The 19,478-nt window shown below is 47.0% G+C and overlaps 1 protein-coding gene across 4 annotated transcripts in view; it reads left to right on the top strand.

Moving 5' to 3' along the window:
• The first annotated feature begins 1,040 nt into the window (after positions 1-1,040).
• The window catches only part of esd (esterase D/formylglutathione hydrolase), a 65,031-nt gene continuing 46,593 nt past the window's right edge, over positions 1,041-19,478 (top strand). The window contains exons 1-2 of one of the 4 annotated variants that reach the window (XM_072514282.1): positions 1,041-1,062; positions 9,441-9,516. In XM_072514282.1, coding sequence (XP_072370383.1) covers positions 9,449-9,516 — 68 coding nt within the window. In that variant the 5' untranslated portion in view covers positions 1,041-1,062; positions 9,441-9,448. Of the gene's footprint in view, positions 1,063-1,177; positions 1,301-3,133; positions 3,192-7,065; positions 7,097-9,440; positions 9,517-19,478 lie in introns of those variants that run through there. The other 3 variants (XM_072514279.1, XM_072514280.1, XM_072514281.1) reach the window with 3 other exon arrangements.

A 19,478-nucleotide genomic window follows, 5' to 3' on the forward strand; every position in this document is an offset into this window, starting at 1 on the left:
TTTTTTGCTTTGTCTTGTGTCCATGGCATCACCACCAGCTCTCTGTCCTCCTCCAACAGTATAAAATTCATCACATTTCTATCTCTCTTCAGCTCTGACGCAGAGTCATATAGACTCAAAACCTTGACTGTGCTTATTTCTCAACAGATGCTGCAAGACTTGCTGAGTTTTTACAGCATTTTCTATTTTTATTTAAAATTTGAAGCATCTGCAGTATTTTGCTTTTGTCATGAGCACCAGATGGACTGCAGCGGTTCAAGAAGATGGTTCACCAGCACGTTAAGGACAATTAATATGGACAATAAATGTTGGTCCTGTTATTGATGTTCACATTCCCTGACTAAATTTAAAAATTCAACTTAATTGCCCCCAAGCCCAGGTCATTTATATATAACAAGAATAAGCCCCACTACATATTTCTCTCCACAGAAAACATTCATTCACTACTGCACTCTGTTTCCTATACCACAGCTGATGTGGTCTTCATTTAAATTTTGTGAATGTAAAGTTTTATGTGGAAAGTTGTCTTTTTCTCCCTTTTCTTTGATTCTGGCCAATTGGAACACTTGAGCGACCTGCCCTAGAGATTTTTTAGCCATGGATACGTAAAAAGACTTCTTTAATTACATTCCACTTTTTAAGAAATCTTACAGACCTGAAATGGACATGTAGCCTTAACAAGGACCTTTCCAAAGATACACAGGTTATCAACGGTTAAATGATCCTGAGTTCCTGATAGGTTTGGTTTAATGCTGTAGAAATACTAGAAGTTAGCACAATATTTACACCAATGTTTTTAATGTGTTGAAATAATTTATATTGGGGTTCTCAAAGGGCTTGAAGCTAGGCGACGGAGTCGTGATCGTTCCCATGGTTGGTGTATTTTCAATGAGCTCGGTCAATACTGTTGAGTTTGGGACATGTGAAAATGTCATATCGGTTTATTGATCCTCCTGTGCGTTGATCCTTGGTCCCATCCAATTGTCTTGCTGCAGTTTAAACTAATCGTGCCTGTAAAACGCAAGGCAGCAGATGTTCATTCTTAAAACGTTCATCAGGGAGGTAAGCAATGCTACTTTAGAAATGATGATTTTAAAACGTTTTACGTTAGCATCAGTGTACACATTGAAAACACGAATATACAATAGTTTAAAGCCCTGCCCAGTGGGAGTCACTGCCCTCCCCCGGACACGGTCCGCCTTCGCCCGCTTCCCCCGGCGCTTGCGCACACATTTTATGTTCTGTTTTCTGGGGACAAAGGCCGCAGCTGCTCGAGCCCGAGCCGTCAGCCTGATAACCGGTAGGCGCCATCAGTAGAACACGGGGTTCTCGGCCCAGCTTCCAGTCGCTTTCGGCTTCGGGGGCCGAGCAGGGGAAGGGAAGAGACACAGATATATTCCGGGGACGAAATAGGGAGGAGAGAGAGAGACATACCACCTTGGGGAGGGGGGAGGGTATGAGTGGTGTCCCCGCTCTGAACCTGGATAAGTTACTTGGTGCCTCTAATACTGAGGAAAAGTTTCTGAGGGTGAGGGCCTCACACTTAGCCACCGATCCAGGGATTTGGATTAGATAGCGTGACTTGCATTTGTGCTGAATATCAGAAAGTGCCGTGGTTTATAGTTTGTATTTTTGCAGGAATGTTATTAAAACCTGGGTTAAAATGCTTACAGACAGAATATCTGCTAGAGCCATGATTAAGTGAGGTAATGAGTAATTTTTCCAGGGAAAGTGTTTTGCTAATGGATATTAAAAGCTATTTTACCTGTTTGTAGATAGAGAGCTAATGTATCGTAACAATTTGAGCCTGGCTCAATAATTCAACACACATCTTGTAACAAGAGGCAAAAGAATGCTGTGTGGTTTGAGTGCAGCGAGTAACTATTCGGAGGGGCCAGCTCTGGTCAAAGGAGTTGCTTACAGGACTCTAAGATGAGCAGAAGGTTTTCAGCTTGGTCCTAACAAAAGATTTCTCCCTTCAAGATGTGCAGGTTAGGTGGATTGCTAAATTGCTACGAACAGCAATGTGATAATGATCATCTGTTTCGGTGTTGCTAATTGAGGAAGTAGGGAATCTGCTTTAGATCTTTTATGTCCAATTGAAAGAGAAGACGTCCTTGGTTTAATATCACATCCAAAAGATTGCGCTTCCTCAGTACTGCTGAATCTGGTGTGTTTGATTCTAATGTTTTTTGAGTGGGACCTAAACCCATAACTTCCTGACCCAGGTAGTGTTACCAATCCTTGTGGAATTAAACAACAATCTTCTGCAAACAGCCCAGGAGAACGTGTTAAAAATGTACTCTTTCACAGGATGTGGGTGTTGTTTGCTCAGCCACTATTTATTTCCTATCCCTAATTGCCTTTGAGAAGGTGATGATGGTGTGCTGCCCTCTTGAATCACTGCAATTGAGATGATGCAGGAACACAAGTGCTGTTAGCAAGGGAGATCCAGGATTTTGACCTAGTGAAGATGAAGTAACAGTGATATAGTTCCATGTTGTGATGGTGTGTTGTTTGGAGAGAAACTTGTGGTTGGTACTGTTGCCATGCACCTGCTACCCTTGTGCCTTCTTGATGGTAGAGGTTGCAGGTTTGGAAGGTTCTGCAAAGGAGCCTTGATGGGTTGCTGCATTGCGTCTTATAGATTGTACACATTACTGCCACTGTAAGTCTGAAATCATCATCATAGAATTTACAGTACAGAAGGAGGCCATTCGGCCCATCAAGTCTGCACTGGCCCTTGGAAAGAGCACCCTACTTAAGCCCACACCTTCACCTTATCCCAGTAACCCCACCTAACCTTTTTTTTGGACACTAAGGGCAATTTATCATGGCCAATCCACCTAACCTGCACATCTTTGGATTGTGGGAGGAAAACTGAGCACCCGGAGGAAGCCCACGCAGACACTGGGAGAACGTGTAGACTCCGCACAGACAGTGACTCAAGCCAGGAATCGAACCTGGGACCCTGGAGCTGTGAAGCAGCTGTGCTAACCACTGCAACACGCTGCCCTTAAATATGGAAGGAGTAAATGTTTAAGGTGGTTGATGGGATGTCAGTCAAGTGGGCTGCTTTGTTCTGGGTGGTGTTGAGTGTTCTGGGAGCTGCAGCTGAGGAACTCGTGCCCGATCTCCTGGGAATCGCATGATTGACCTCCAACAACCACAATCATCTTCCTTTGTGCGAGGTATGACTCCAACCAGCGTAAAGCTTTCCCCCTGATTCCTATTGGTTCCAGTTTTGCTAGGTACCCGTGATGCCATACTCTGGTCAAATGCAGCCTTGATGTCATGGGCAGTCACTCTCTCCTCATCTTTGGAGTTCAGCTCTTTTGTCTGTGTTTGGACCAAGGCAGTAATGAGGTCAGGAACTGAGTGGCCTTGGCGGAACCCAAACTGAGTGTCAAAGAGCAGGTTATTGCTGAGTAAGCTCCAATTACTGGTAGCACTGTCGGCATCACTTTACTAATGATTGAGAGTAGAGTGATGGGGCAATAATTGGCCTGGTTGGATTTGTCCTGCTTTTCGTGGACAGCCCATAACCTGGGCAATTTTCCAACTTGCCGGGTAGATGCAGTGTTGTAGCTGTACTGGAAAAGTTTGACTAGGGGCATGGCGAGTTCTGAAGTACAAGTCTTCAGTACTTTTGCTGGAATATTGTCAGGGCCCTTGACAGTGTCCAGCATTTGAGCCCTTTTTAATATCACATGGAATGAATCAAATTGGTTGAAGACTGGCATCTATGATGCTGGAGATCTAAGAAGGAGGCTGAAATGGATCATCTGCTCAACAGTTATGGCTGACGATTGTTGCAAATGCTTCAGCCTTAACTTTTTCATGGCTGTGCTGGTCTCCATCATCATTCAGGATGGGGTATTTGTGGAGCCTCCTCCCTCCAGTAAGTTGTTTAATTGTCCACCACTATTCGTGACTGGATGGGGCAGAACTCCAGAACATCGATCTTTTAAAAAAATTAATCCACAAGATGTGGGCGTCACTGACTAGACCAACATTTCTTGCCCATCCCCAGTTGCCTTCTTGAACTGCTGCAAACCCTGAGGTGTAGGTATACTCACAGTGCTGTTAGAGGGGAGTTCCAGGATTCTGACCCAATGACTGTGAAGGAACGGCGATATATTTCCAAGTCAAGATGGTGCGCAGCTTGGAAGGCAACTTCCAGGTGGTGGGGTTCCCACCTATCTGTTGCTCTTGTCCTTCTAGAAGGTAGTGGCCGTGGGTTTGGAAAGTGTTGTCTAAGGAACCTTGGTGAGTTCCTGCAGTGCATCTTGTAGATGTTACATACGGCTGCCATTATTCATCGGTGGTGAGGGTTTGAATGTTTGTGGCAGCCGGGCTGCTTGGTCCTGGATGGTGTCGAGCTTCTGGGGTGTTGTTGGAACTACACTTATCCAGGCTAGTGGAGAGTATTCCATCACACTCTGATCTGTGCCTGGTGGATGGTGGACGAGCTTTGGGGAGTCAGGAGGTGAGTTATTTGCTGCAGCATTCCCAGCCTTTGACCTGCTCTTGTAGCCACAGTACTTATATGGCTAGACCAATTTGATTCTGTTCAATCTAAGCCCTAGAATGTTGATAGGGGATTAATCTATGGGAATGCCATTGAATGTCATGGGGTGATTGTTAGATCCTCTCTTGTTGACCTAGCACTTCTGTAGCACGATTGTTACTTGTCACTTGTCAGCCCAAGGATGGATATTGTCCAGGTCTTGCTACATTTGGACATAAAATGCTTCAGTATCTGAGAGAGTCGCAATTTGTACTGAACATTGTGTAGTCATCTGTGAACATTCCCACTTCTGACCTAATGGAAGGAAGGTCGGTGATGAAGCAGCTGAAGATGGTTGGGCCTGGGGAATTCCTGCAGTGAAGACCTGGAACTAAGATGATTGATCTCCAATCATTGCAACCATCTTCCTTTGTGCCAGGCATGACTAACCAGTAGAGGGCTTTCCCCCTAATTCCCATTAATTCCTGTTTTGCTAAGGCTCCTTGATGTCCTATTCGGTCAAATGCAACCTGGTGTCCAGGGCAGTCACCCATACCTCACCTCTGGCATTCAGCTCTTTTGTCCATGTTGAACCAAGGTTGTATTGAGGTCAGGAGCTGAATGGTCGTGGCGGAACCCAAACTGCGTGTTTGTGAGTAGGTTATTGCTGAGTAAGTGCAGCTTTATAGCGTTGTTGATCTTCCATCACTTGATCGAGAGTGCTGGGAGGGGGGGGGGATGGGGGTGTAATTGGCTTGGTTGGATTTGTCCTGTTTCCTGTGTGCAGGACATACCTGGGCAATTATCCACATTTCTGGGTAGATTCCAGTATTGTAGCTTTACTGGAATGGCTTGGCTAGGGACTCAGCAAGTTCTGAAGCACAAGTCTTCAGTACTATTGCTGGAATATTGTTGAGGCCCATAGCATTTGCAGTATCCAGTGCCTTCTGCCATTTCTTGATATCACATGAAGTGAAGTCTTGATATCACATGGTGTGAATGGAATTGGCTGAAGACTGACCTCTGTGATACTGGGGGCCTCTGGAGGAGACACAAGTTGGATCATTAACTAAGCATTTCTAGCTGAAGATTGTTGCAAATGCTTCAGCCTTAACTGGTGTGCTGGGCTCCTCCATCATTGAGGATGGGGATATTTGTGGAACCTCCTCCAGTGCGTTTTTTAATTGTCCACCACCATTCATGGCTAGATGTGGCAGAAATGCAGAGCTTAAATATGATCTGTTGGTAGTGGGATCCCTTAGCTCTGCCAATTACTTGCTGTTTATGCAGTTTTGCTGCTGACATGCCCTCCTGCACTCTCCATTGAACCAGGGTTGATCCCCTGGCTTCGTGGTAGAGTGGGAGAAATGCCAGACCATGAGGTTACAGATTGTGGTTGAGTACAATTCTGCTGCTGCCGATGGCTCACCGCCTCATAGATGCCAGTCTTGAGTGGCTAGATCTGTTCGAAGTCTATCCAATTTAGCATGGTGGTAGTGCCATACAACACGATGGAGGGTATCCTCAATGTGATGACGGGACTTTGTCTCCCCAAGGACTGTACTTGGTCACTCCTGCCAACACTGTCATGAAGCGATGCCTCTGTAGCACACGGGCTGAGGAGAAAGTTAAGTATGTTTTTCCCTCTTGCTTCCGTCACCACCTGCAGCTGTCCAGCCTAGCCGCTATGTCCTTTAGGACCTGGCCAGCTTGGTCTGTAATGGTGCTCCCCAGCCAATCTTGGTGATGGACATTGAAGAATACATTATGCGCCCTTTCCACCCTCATTGCTTCCTCCCAAGTGGTGTTTAACATGGAGGAGTACTGATTCACCAGCTGAGGGGGTACAGTAGGTGGTAATCAGCAGGAGGTTTCCTTGCCCATGTTTGAATTGATGCCATGGGGTCCTGAGTTAATGTTGAGAACCCCCAGGCTACTCCCTCGCTGCTGTATACCACTGTGCCACCTCTGCTGGGGTTGTCCTGTCGGTGGGACAGACATTCCCAGAGGTGGTGTTGGTGATGTCTGCCAAATTGTCTGTCAGGTATGATTCTGAGAGTATGACTATGTCAGGCTGTTGCTTAACTAATCTCAGGCCAGCTCTCCCAGCTTTTGCACAATCCCCCCGATGTTGACACAGTGGTTAGCACTGCTGCCTCACAGCACCAGGAACCCGCGTTCAGTTCCAGACTTGGGTGACTCTCTTTTCTCTCTTCCCCCCCCCCCCCCCCCCCCCCAATCCCTGTGGCCAATCCACCTAACCTGCATGCCTTTGGATTGTAGGAGGAAACTTGAGCACCTGGAGGAAACCCACACAGACACTGGGAGTGTGTGCAAACTCCCCACAGACGTCACCTAAGGCCGGAATTAAACTTGGGCTCTGGCGCAATGAGGCTGCAGTGCTAACCACTGTGCCACCATGCAGATGACGTTGTCATTTCAATTGCCTGACGGCCATCTAGTTTCATTTTATTTTTACCTTTCTGTAATGGTTTCATAGAGTGGCTTGCTAGGCCATCCGTTTCAGTGGGAATTTTAGAATCAACCACATGCTGTGGGCCTGGAGTTGCATGGAGGCCAGATTGGGTAAGGACAGCAGATTTCCTTCGCTGAAGACATTAGTGAACAAGATGTGTTTTTACCACAATCAATGTTTTCATGGTCGCCCTTATGAGACACTATTGGGGTATTATCATAAATTGCTACATGTTCATTTTCTTAACACTTTAATTTATGAGTTATAAAAATACTGATGGTGGCAGGCAATAATATGTGATTTGGATGATCCTTCGCTCTTACTCGAGTAATAGAGTATTTGCTTTCCAGTTGACCTGGCATGGTCGTGTCATGTACGTGTCAGGTGACCAGTAGCAGAGGTGGATGGTTGGTGTTAGATCATGTGACAGTTCCAGAAATATATTCAGCCAAAGTTGGTAAACTTGCCCTCCTTGTTCTGTTTGAAAAATCACCCAAGTAGCAATGTGACAAGATTGATATGTGTAGATTTAAGGTGCAGCAATTCATTCTTAATGGGCGAGATGGTGGTGATAGTTTCTACTGTACATCAGTGGCACAAATCATTCTTTAAATTTTGATCAACCCACCTAACCAAAATAGACTGAACTTTCCCCTCCATCCTGAACCATCCCCTTTGTCTTTTGCTTCCCTTGGCTTGTCCCACTACAACCCCAATATCTCTCCCTACTCCGTTCCGAGGTTCCCACCTGCTTCATGAAGACCACCATTATGCCGGTGTTAAAAAAGAACCAGATAACATGCCTCAACGACTTCCGTCTGGTGGTCTTGACATCTATTATGAAGTGCTTCGAGAGGTTGGTCATGATACACATCAACTCCGTGCTCCCAGAATGTCTTGATCCACTGCAATTCGCGTACCGCCACAACCGGTCCACAGTAGACGGCATCTCCCTTGCTCTACACTCATCCCTGGAGCATCTTGACAACCAGAGCTCCGAAGTCAGACTCCTATTCATTGGTTACAGCTCTGCCTTCAACACCATAATCCCAGCCAAGCTCGTATCAAAACTCCTAAACCTACGATTTGGCTCCTCCCTCTGCAACTGGATCCTCGATTTTCTGACCCATAAGACCACAATTAGTAAGAACAAAAAACAACACCTCCTCCACGATAGTCCTCAATACCGGGGCCCCTCGAGGCTGCGTACTTAGCCCTCTACTATACTCCCTATACACGTATGACTGTGTGGCAAACTTTGGCTCCCATTCCATCTACATATTTGCTGATGATACGACGGTAGTGTGTCAGATCACGAACAAGGTGTGCACATCAACAATCTGTCCTGGTCCACCCAAGTCGATGCTATGACCAAGGAAGCGCAACAGCGCCTACACTTCCTCAGGAAACTAAGGAAATTCGGCACATCCACACTGACTCTTACCAATTTTTACAGATGCACCATAGAAAGCATCCTAACTGGCTGCATCACAGTCTGGTATGGCAACTGCACAGCTGAATACCGTAAGAAACTACAGAGGGTCGTGAACACAGCCTGGCCCATCACGTGAACCCTCCTTCCATCCGTTAACAGTCTACACCTCCCGCTGCCTTGGGAAAGTCTCCCGGCTGTTTTACTATCTTTAATAAACCCCTCAACACTTGATCCTTGTCTACTTTTTTGTGTCCAGCAATTACCTTTCATCAGAAGTTTAAAAAAATTAAAGAGGTTTTAAGAAAGTGAAGCTGGGAGGGACGGTGTTGTGGAAAAATAACAAAAAGGTCTGCGAGTAGGTGGAACACTTAAGAGAGATGAAATGGCAAAGAGGTTGGAGGTGTAAGGCCACAGGGAGTGGTAATAGAACAAGCTTCGTCTGTCTTCAGTCGCCTAGACCTTGTGTATGCTTCCTTTTTCCTTTTAGCTAGTCTCACAATATCACCTGTCATCCATGGTTCCCTAATCTTGCCATTTCTATCCCTCATTTTCACTGGGACATGTCTGTCCTGCACTCTAATCAACCTCTCTTTAAAAGCCTCCCACATATCAAATGTGGATTTAGCTTCAAACAGCTGCTCCCAATCCACATTCCCCAGCTCCTACCGAATTTTGGTATAGTTGGCCTTCCCCCAATTTAGCACTCTTCCTTTAGGACCACTCTCGAGTTGTCTTGCATTTTACTGGCTATGAAGCGTTTTGGGGCTTCTTGAGGTTGTGAAAAGCTTCTGTCCTTTATGGTTGAATATTACCATCAGCTATTGCTCTTATCACGTCCACTCAGCACCTCCCTCAATACTGCTCCCAAGTGTTACCCTAGATTATAAACTCAAAGCCCACCTTATCCAGAGCTGAAAGTGCTGCCTGTTGAGTCTAAACAAGTTGCCATTGTGTAAGCTGCATTTATATTTGCTCAAAAGTTTGGCTGACTTCCTTTCAAAAAAATTTTGTTTTATTAGTGACAAAAATGGCTCTGACTCAAGTTTCAAGTGCCAAGTGCTTTAATGGATATCAGAAGGTGTATGAACATGAAAGGTGAGTGAATATAATCAGCTACAGCAACAAGCTTTCTTTTTAGTCTTTTATTTCTGGGATTCCGTTCTGTTATATAAGGTAGCAAACATTTCGATGCTGGTTAAGGTAAAGAGTGGTAATATTATAAACCGAAAAATAGAATTACATAGGGCGCCATTCTCTGGCCTCGTTTCAATTGAGCGAGAGTACACCGAGGCTGGCGAATAGTGGGAGAGGCCAGAAACGAGAACCATTCTAGGCAGCCAAACCGTTTGCGATGCAACCGGCCTGCTTCCGTGGGTGAAATCGGGATCACGCCGTAGAGTGGCGAGAAATCAATCACCACTACTTTTTAAAAAATAGATTTAGAGTATCCAATTATTTGTTTTCCAATCGGGGCAATTTAGCGTGGCCAATCCACCTAACCTGCACACCTTTGGATTGTGGGGGTGAAACCCACGCAGACATGGGGAGAATGTGCAAACTCCACATGGACAGTGACCCAGGACCGGGGTTCGATCCCAGGTCCTCAGCGCCACAGGCAGCAGTGCTAACCAGTGGGCTGCCATGCTGCCCCCAACTATCACCACTTAAGTCCTATTTCCATACAATTAACGGGAGCTGCCCCATATCCAACGGCCTCCCGCAATCCCATGGCCTCCCCAGTAAGTGGTCATGCTGGCACCGATTAGTATTCCTTTTGGAAAACGTGAACCTGGCAGATGGGCTGTTGCCATGGGACCCGAGGAGGTGAATAGCCATCTTCCCCCACAGGCAGTGAGCCCGGGGGCACTAGGAATGCTGCCCCTGTGCTCGGGGTGGGGTGTAGGTAACTGGGGGGGGTTGCAGCCCCAGTTGGGAGTGGGGTGCAGATGGGGCGGGAGGTCGACCGTGCGCAGGTCCTCCATGCCAACCCCTGGACCACTTGTTCCCATTCTGGAGCATCCTTCGTCCTTGCCTGTCTGCCCAACGATCACCATAACTCCCACTGACTGACCAGGCCTCCAGCCTTGCAGTTGAAGGCTATTGCTAATCTTGAATTGCCAATCATTGTTAAGTGCGCACTTCACACATTCCAAGAGGTTCCCCGTGGGTGGGTGGGCCATGTAGCTTGTGGGGTCATTGCCTTGCATCCAAATCACACCTTGATGCATGGACACTGCTTGAACACTGCGGCACGCACCACCACAGACGCAGCGGCCAACCTTCGATCACCCAGGGAATGGCCCCCAGACCCAGGCACATGTCCACGGCCGAGTGTGTGGGGGCATGGGGGGGGAGGGGCTTGTGCATGTTTCAATTGCTGATGGGGGCCTGTCGAGTGCGGTCCCGGCAGATTGGCTGGCGAGCTTTCATTTGCAGCCTGAAGCGCGTGGCGACTCGCTAAGTGGACCAATTAACATTGTATTGCGTTGCTGGCCTCACCAGGGCGAGCGCCAGGAAGCTTGCGGCAGTTCCCACTCGCTACCACACAGAAATGTTTCCAGAGTAGCGCGCCCACAGACTTTACTGCTCAGAAATAGGCTTTTAAGCTGATCTAGCTAGTTGAGCCTTCTCTCTCCTTATTTCATCTAAACCTATCATCAAATCCTATTCATTTCTCAATCGTACACTTCCATTTAAATGTACCTATGATATTTCCTTAACTACTCCATGCGCTTGAGTGTTCCGCATTTTACTGAGGTTTTTTCAGAATTTTATTGGACTTATTAGTGACTGTCTTAGTTTTGGATTCCCTACATACACACACACACACAAACAGTTTCTCTACATTTGCACTGTCAAAACCCCTTCATACTTTAAAGATCCATGTTAGCTCATCACTCCGACTTCCCTGTTCTAAGGAAAAGAGCCTCAGCCTATTCAGTCTTTCCTGTTAGTTTATCAGTGCCTCTATATCCTTCTTGAAATGTGGATACCAGAACTGTGCATAGTACACTCAAAGTGTGATCCAACCAAGAGAGCTATTCTCTGGCCGTGTTGCGCTCGAGCAAGAGTACAACACGGCCAGGGAATCCCGGGAGAGGCCACCCACGGGTCTCTTGGCAGGCTTCACACATCGCGGGATTCACCCAAGTCCTGTGACGCGTCTGAATCGGAACTCTGCCCAAAAATGGCAGGACAAAAGGATGCTTGATAAAATAGGTCTTAAACCTACTTAAGGCCGACCTACCCAGGATACACCGGCCTCCCTCGATTCACTGGCCTCCCCAGCGAGGCTGCAGCAAGGCGCCAATCAGTACTGGTCCACAAGAATTTGGACCAAGTGAACCCTGGGAAGGGGGGGGGTCACCTGGGCCACTAGAGGCCCCTGGGTGGTCAGGGACTGTGCAGGGTGGCTCCTGTCCCTCCCCCCTGGAATGCTGGCACCTTGGCCCCGAGGGGGCCATGCCGGTGAAAGGAGGGTTGAATTGGGTTATCGAACATATACAGTGCAGAAGGAGGCCATTCGGCCCATCGAGTCTGCACCGACCCACTTAACCGGTGGGTGAAACCGGTGAGAAGTGACCAAGTGTTATTGGATAGCGGTGGAGAACTTGCTGGCACAGCCAGCGGGAAATTCTCTGGAAAAACCCGCCACAAATGAACTTAGAAATGTTTCCATTGAATCGTGCCCCAAGTGGTCAATACAAGTTGAACATCACTTCTATGCTTTTCAATTTTATTCTCTGGAAATGGGCCCCAGTTTTTTTATTTGCATTTGTTATTACCTGGGTAACGTGTGTTGCTACTTTGTGATTTGTGTACTCCTGTGCACTCCTGGATCCTGTAGCCCCTCTACCCAAATGAACTCTTCCTTTTCAAGACTAATTCCTCTCTATTCTTCCTACTCAAATGCACCGCCTCACATTTATCTGTATTGAAATTCATTCAACTACAAATTCATTTGTCATTTACATGCCCATTCTACAAGTTTATTAATATAGTCTGTCTTGTATTTGTTCTAGTATTAACTATACTTCCTAATTTGGTGTCATTTGGGAATTTTGAAACTATACTTCCAATTTCACAAGTCCTAATCATTTATGTATTTGGCAGATACTAAATTGAAATATGGAAGTTGCCCAATTTTGCTTCATATCTCAGAATGCTGAAATAGATTTTAAACATTCTCAATTATTAGCTTAATGCCTCTATTGGAAAGGAAGGAGGCAAAAAGCAGAAAACTCCAGGCCAGTGAGCTTAACACTTGTGCTCGGGAAATTGTTGGAATCTGTTATTAATGAGGTTATATCAGGGCACTTGGAAAATCTCAATCGAGCAGAGTCAACATGTTTTGTGAAGGGGAAATCATGTCTGACTAATTTATTGGAGTTCTTTGAGAAGTATTTTAAAAATGTGGATAAAGGAGAATCTGTGGATGTGCTGGACTTAGATTTCCAGAAGGCATTTGACAAGGTGCAACATCAAAGGTTACTATGCAAAATAAGAGCTCCTGGTGTAGAGGGTAACATATTAACATGGATGGAGGATTGGTTAGCTAATAGGAAGCAGAGAGGAGAAATAAATGGGTGTTTTACAGGTTGGCAAGGTATGACGAGTGGATTGTCACAGGAATCAGTGCCGGGGTACTAATGTGTGGTTGTTAAATTTGCAGATGATACAATGTTAGGTAGGAAAGTAAGTTGCGAAGAGGACGTAAAGAGTCTGTAAAGTGATCTAGATAGGTTAAGTGAATGGGTAATAAATTGGCAGATGGAATATAATATGTGGAAAATTTGAACGTGTCCACTTTGAGAGGAAGAATAGAAAAGCAGCATATTATTTAAATGGAGAGAGATTGCAGAACTCTATACCAGTTGTCCACCGGGAGAACGGTGCACCAGTTGAGAACGGTGAGAGGGATGGTCTATGAGCACGGGGAGAAGGCATTGGCCGGCCAGCTCCGGAGGGAGGTGGCGGCTAGAGAGATAGTTCAGGTGCGGGATAAGATGGGAAGTTGGCGGTGGCCCCAGAGCAGATCAATAAAGTATTTGAAAAGTTTTATAAGGAGCTATATAGATCGGAGCCACCGGGGGAGGAGCGAGGGATGAGGGTGTTCCTGGATGGGTTGGAGTATTCGAGGTTGGATGAAGAGGATAGAGCAGGCTTAGACGGCCAGTTGGGGAGCAGGAGGCGAAGGAGGCGATCGGCGAATGTAGGCAGGGAAGGTGGCAGGACCTGATCCCAGTTGAATTCTATAAGAAATTTAAGGATAAGTTGGCGCCACTGATGGTGGGAATGTTCGAGGATGCCATAGGCAGGGGTGTCTTGCCAGAGGCGATGAAGTAGGCTTCGATTTCGCTGCTGCTAAAGAAGGATAAGGACCCAGTGGCGTGTCCCTACTAAATGTAGATGCCAAGATATTGGCAAAGGTTCTGGCGGGAAGGCTGGAGGGATGTCTTCCGATGGTGATTGGGGCGGACCAGACGGGGTTCGTGAAGGGAAGGCAGCTGTTCTCAAACATGAAGTTGCTGAATGTGATCCTGTCTCCGGCAGAGGAAAAGGAGATGGAGGTGGTGGTGGCACTGGATGCAGAGAAGGTGTTTGATTGGGTAGAGTGGGGGTACTGGATGGTGGTATTTGAGAAATGTGGAATTGGGCCGAGGTTCGTGGTTTGGGTATGGCTGTTGTACAAGGAGCCCATGGCGAGTGTTCGCAGTAATCGTATGAATTTGGAGTACTTTGCGCACAGGTACGAGGCAGGGATGCCCTGTGCCCCCCCTGTTGTTTGCATTGGTTATAGGGCCCTTGGCCATCGCGCACAGGAACTCGGGCTGTGGAAGGGCATAGTGAGGGAAGGAGGGTGGAGTATATACGCTGATGATCTGTTGCTGTACATCTTGGAATCGAGTGTGTTGGTGGGGAGTATAACGGAGGTGCTTCAAAGATTCTGGACGTTCTCTGGGTATAAATGGAACTTCGGCAACAGTGAGTATCTCATGGTTCCCCAGCCGGGATTTGGGGCAGGGGTGGCGGGGCTACCATCTGTTTGGCGGCAACCCACTTTAGGTACTTGGGGGTGCAGGAGGCTCGGGATTGGGGTTGGCTCCATAGATATAATTTTAATAGTGTGATGGGAAAGGTGAAAGACGATTTGTCACAGTAGGACAATCTCCCTCTGTCGATGGGTCGGGTGCAGGCAGTTAAAATGAATGTGTCAACGTGATTTCTGTTCTTATTCAGTGCCTGACAGTCTTTTTACCAAAATTTGTCTTCGGGGAGGTGGACAAATTGATCTTGTTTATCTGGGGGAGGGGTGGGGGGAGGTGGCCAGGATTAGGAGGGTAGTCTTGCAGAGAGGGCGACGGGGGGGCAGTTTATGCAACATTTTAAGCTGGGGCCGGGTCAGGGGGAATGCCGATTAGGCGGAATCATGGGTTCGAGCTGGGGAGGATGGATGCGAGGTTTCGAAGATGGGATGAGAGGGGAAATCAAGGAAATGAAGGACTTGTTTCTTGGGGGACGATTCGCGAGTCTGGAGGAGTTGAGAGAGAAGTATGGATTGGCGCAGTGGAGGGAAAAATTTAGGTACCTGCAGGCTCGGGATTTCACAAGGAAGGTGTTCTCGACCTTCCTGATAGTGCCAGCCTCCTCATTGCTGGAGCAGTGTTGTCAGCGGGAAGGCTGGAGAGGGGGGTTGTTTTGGTGATCTATGGGAGGATCCTGGAGGAGGACATGTTGCCTATGGATTAAGTCGAAGTGGGAGGAGGAGCTGGGGCTGGGCGATGGAAAAGGGATTGTGGTGTAAGGTGCTGCGAGGGTAAATGCCTCAATCGCGTGCGCGAGGCTGGGGCTGATGCAGTTGAAATTCGTGCATAGGGCGCACCTCACAAACCCGAGGATGAGCCAGCTGTTTGAGGTCACAGAGGTTGCTTGTGAGCGATGTGGGAGGGTCCATGCAAACCACATTTGTATGTTTTGGTCCTGCCTGAAGCTGGAAATGTTTTGGAGGGTGGTATTTAGCACAATCCCAGGGGTCTTGCTCATGGATGTGAAGCCTGGTCCCCTAGAAGCCATTTTCAGGGTGTCAGACCGGCCCAAGTTGCAGGCGGGTGCCGGAGCAGATGTCTTAGCCTTCACCTTGCTGATCACTCGTGGGTGGGTCCTGTTGGAGTGGAGATCAGTCTCTCCACCCTGTCCCTCGGCATGGTGGAGGGACATGTTGGAGTTTTTGACCCTGGCGAAGGAGAAGTTTGAGCTGAGGGGGGGCAAAGGAGGGGTTCTACAATCCTTGGGGTTTGTTTATTATGCACTTTCGGGAGTTGGTTGCTGTTGACTGTTGAGGGAAGATGTGGGTTTAGGGGGGGGGCTGTTTTCTTGTTTATATTGTTGGGGTTGTTTTGTTTCTGTTTCTCTTTTGTGTGGTGAAAATTATGAAAATGTGGCGAATAAAAATATTTATTTAAAAAAAAGAGATTGCAGAACTCTGAGGTACAGAGGGATCTGGGTATCCTGGTTCATAGAATTTACAGTGCAGAAGGAGGCCATTCGGCCCATCGGGTCTGCACCGGCTCTTGGACAGAGCACCCTACCCAAGCCCACACCTCCACCCTATCCCCATAACCCAGTAACCCCACCCAACACTAAGGGCAATTTTGGACACTAAGGGCAATTTAGCATGGCCAATCCACCTAAGCACATCTTTGGACTGTGGGAGCAAACCCGGAGCACCCGGAGGAAACCCACGCAGACACGGGGAGAACATGCAGATCATGAATCACACAATGTTATTCTGCAGTTACAGCAAGTGATTAGGAAGGTAAATTAAATGTTGGTGTTTATTGCAAGGGCAATAGAATGTAAAAGTAGGGATGTTTTGCTACAGTTGTACAGGGTGTTGGTGAGACCACATCTTAGAGTACTGTATACATTTCTGGCCTTATTTCAGAAAGGATATAAAAATGTTAGAAGCAATTCCGAGAAGGTTCACTCGACTGATACATAGGATGTGGGGGTTTTTCTTACAAGGAAAGGTTGGACAGGTTGGGCCTGTATCCATTAGACTTTAGAAGATTAAGAGGTGATCGTATTGAAACCCCCAACAACAATCCATTTAGGGAAAGAGAAGAGTAGAGAAAAATAGTAGGGTATTAAAACTCATTTCTTCTTGCAGCATGCAGTGGCTGTCTCGCATGTCTCCCCCCAGGTAGACATTGCAAGATTATTTTCCCTCATTTGATTTTTCTATCCCTATTTCCATTCTCTAGAGGATGGGTAACTTGCGCCGGAAACTTCTTGTTGTCGCCTCTCAATTGCTTATTCAGAATTGCCCATTTAAAAGGAGTAATTCTATTGCACTTCAATTCCCCTAGGAGATAGTGTGTCCTGACCAGTGGGAGCCAGATTAGGTAATCAGATCAGTTCAAGGTCTTTGTGTCCCGGTTAATATGTGTGCGTCTAACTCCACGTGTGCTAGGTTTGATTCTTTGTATACTTGAAATCTAGTATGGCTGAACCCTGAGCCACTGCAAAAGAAAATCCTCCTCCTCTTGTCACTGCAGCTGTGGATGTGACCCTCTTGATCACCTCACCATGATTATAGCTTGGTATAATGGCAGGAGCCCAATTTCTTAATTCTTTCAGCCCAGTTTGACCTTTCAGAAATATAGTTGATCTCCGTTGGTGTTACCAACAAGCAAAATTTAGAAAACCAGGGCCGGGATTCTCCGAAATCCTGGCCAAGTGTTGATGCTGGCGTCAAAACCGGTGCGAGCGACGCCGGCGTCAGTGGGCCATTCTCCCCTTCCTCGGGGGCTAGAACGGTGCCGGAGTGCTGTGCGCTGCTCTGGCGCCAAACCACGGCCGGTGCGGGTCTGTGCATGCGCGCCACGGCCGGTGCGGGTTCGCGCATACGCGCTACGCCGTCTCCGTGCCGGCCCGTGGGCAACATGGTGGAGCCCTACAGGGGCCCGGCGCGGAGGAACGTAGCCCCCCACGGAATTAGCGCGCCTGCCGATCACGGGCTTGGCGACCGTGGAGGCCCCCTCCCGGAGTCTGCTCCCCCAGCCCCACACCAGGACGGCCCCCGCAGCCAGAACGGCGAGGTCCTGCTGGGTAGGACCATATGCAAACAACGCCAGCGGAACTCGGCGGGTACTTGGCCCGTCGAGCGTGCAGAATCGCCGCTTCAATGGCCCCCTGACCGGCACCGCGGCAACCGCACTGGCGCCGAATCTCCGGTCACCAGAGAATCGGTGGCGGAGCGGCATGGCAGAATTCATGCGCCCCCGCCCCCGCGATTCTCCAGCACGGGCTCGGAGAATCCCGGCCCCTATATCTCGCCATCTTCTGGTCAGACCAGCAGGGCATGGCCTGAGACTGGATCGGATGAGAAGTAATACAGGGCCCGAGATTGAATTGAGGAGTGAGTATTGGAATGGAAAGTGCAGTATTTGCATCTGATGGTCCCTGGTAATCTTGTTAAAGGCCATATGATCACTGTGGGTCAATAAAATGCCTAAAAATGGGCTCATTGATGACCAAATTCCACAAGAAAACAATGGGGTTACAAGGCAAGGTCCACTTGTGCTTTGGGTAGCCATGGCGGAGTTGTCTGAAATACTAAGGAGCTGAAACACATGCTCTCCCTAAATTCACAGACAGCATTTCTATTCAATTCATACTGAACATTGCCTGGGCAGTGTAAATCAGGGCAGAGATGTATATGGTGGCAGGAGAAACTCCTTGAGGTGATTTCTTCCTTGCCATCATCTTTCCTCTGGAGACAACAATAATAAATGGAGGTCACAAGAAACTTCTGTCTGTTTTAGTTTACCCTGGCTGTGATATTAGGTTATTGGTACATCACTGATATCAGATAAAGTCCTTGACCAAAATGTGGCTGTGAGACTGTATATGGAGAAAGAAAGAACGTGCATTTCTGTAGGACCTGTCACAGCCACAGGATGTCCCAAAATATTTGCAGACAATTAAATAATTTTTTGAAGTGTAATCACTGTTGTGATTAAGGGGTGCCTCGCCTGACACTACCCAGAATACTGGGTATAATCGAGGATCATGTTTCCTTTGATAAATGTAGCAACACTGAGACATTTTCAGAATGGATGCTTCAGATCTCCAGTGCATGGAGGACAAATATTTCTAAGTCTAATTGGGTTACTGAAAATCGGGTTAAACCATTTTAATTATTAAATTGGGGCTTTTGTTTTACATATGCGATTCGACAACATTGAGGATGTCTAGACAGTATATGCCTTTCTGATCCATTTGCAGACCAAATGTTTAGGCAACCCTTGCCTGTAGAAATTTGACATACTAAATTAGTTCAATGCAGTGAAACAAATTGAATCATAGCCTTAGTTCTAATCAACCATCCAGCCTGGAGGGGCAAATGCTGGAACTTGTTCTTCTGCTGCTCTAAACTTACAATATTTTAGAACCAGCAAAACAATATCTTGGCTTCAGATATTAGAATATTTCCTCCTTTTTCCACTTCTCTATTCCTTCCCACAAGCGAGCTATAAAGCTTGCATTGTTCCTGTCCTGAGCTCCCAATCATCTGAATGGACCCCGATTTAAACATTGGACTTTGACAGTACTCTGAATGAGTTATTTTTCTTGGACCTGATGTATTCTACAAAATTAAAATTGTATTTCTCTTGCATGGCTCTGTTTCCCAGTCCACAGACTACAACATACTTAGCACCAAATGTGGTTGATATATTACATGTTATTTTAATAATTGCTTAAAAACACTGTCTCAACTTTAATCTTTCATAGTCAGCTATAGGACAATGTCTTCGTCATTTGTTTACAAGTTAAGTGATCGATGGACATGACACAAATGCAGTGGAGAGATCATTTTAATTTGACTACAAATCTGATTGACTGTCTTCTCTCTGACCACTATTGCAGTCTCCAGCACACTCCTAATGGAGCCTGATATTGCAGTATAAATAACCTTCAGAATGACTCCTGGGCTCAAAATGAACTTGGCAGTTACAATGGAGCAATTTCAGCATACTATGTAAGGAATATTT

The sequence above is a fragment of the Scyliorhinus torazame genome, chromosome 8 (genome assembly GCF_047496885.1).
Source record: "Scyliorhinus torazame isolate Kashiwa2021f chromosome 8, sScyTor2.1, whole genome shotgun sequence".
Lineage (NCBI taxonomy): Eukaryota > Metazoa > Chordata > Chondrichthyes > Carcharhiniformes > Scyliorhinidae > Scyliorhinus > Scyliorhinus torazame.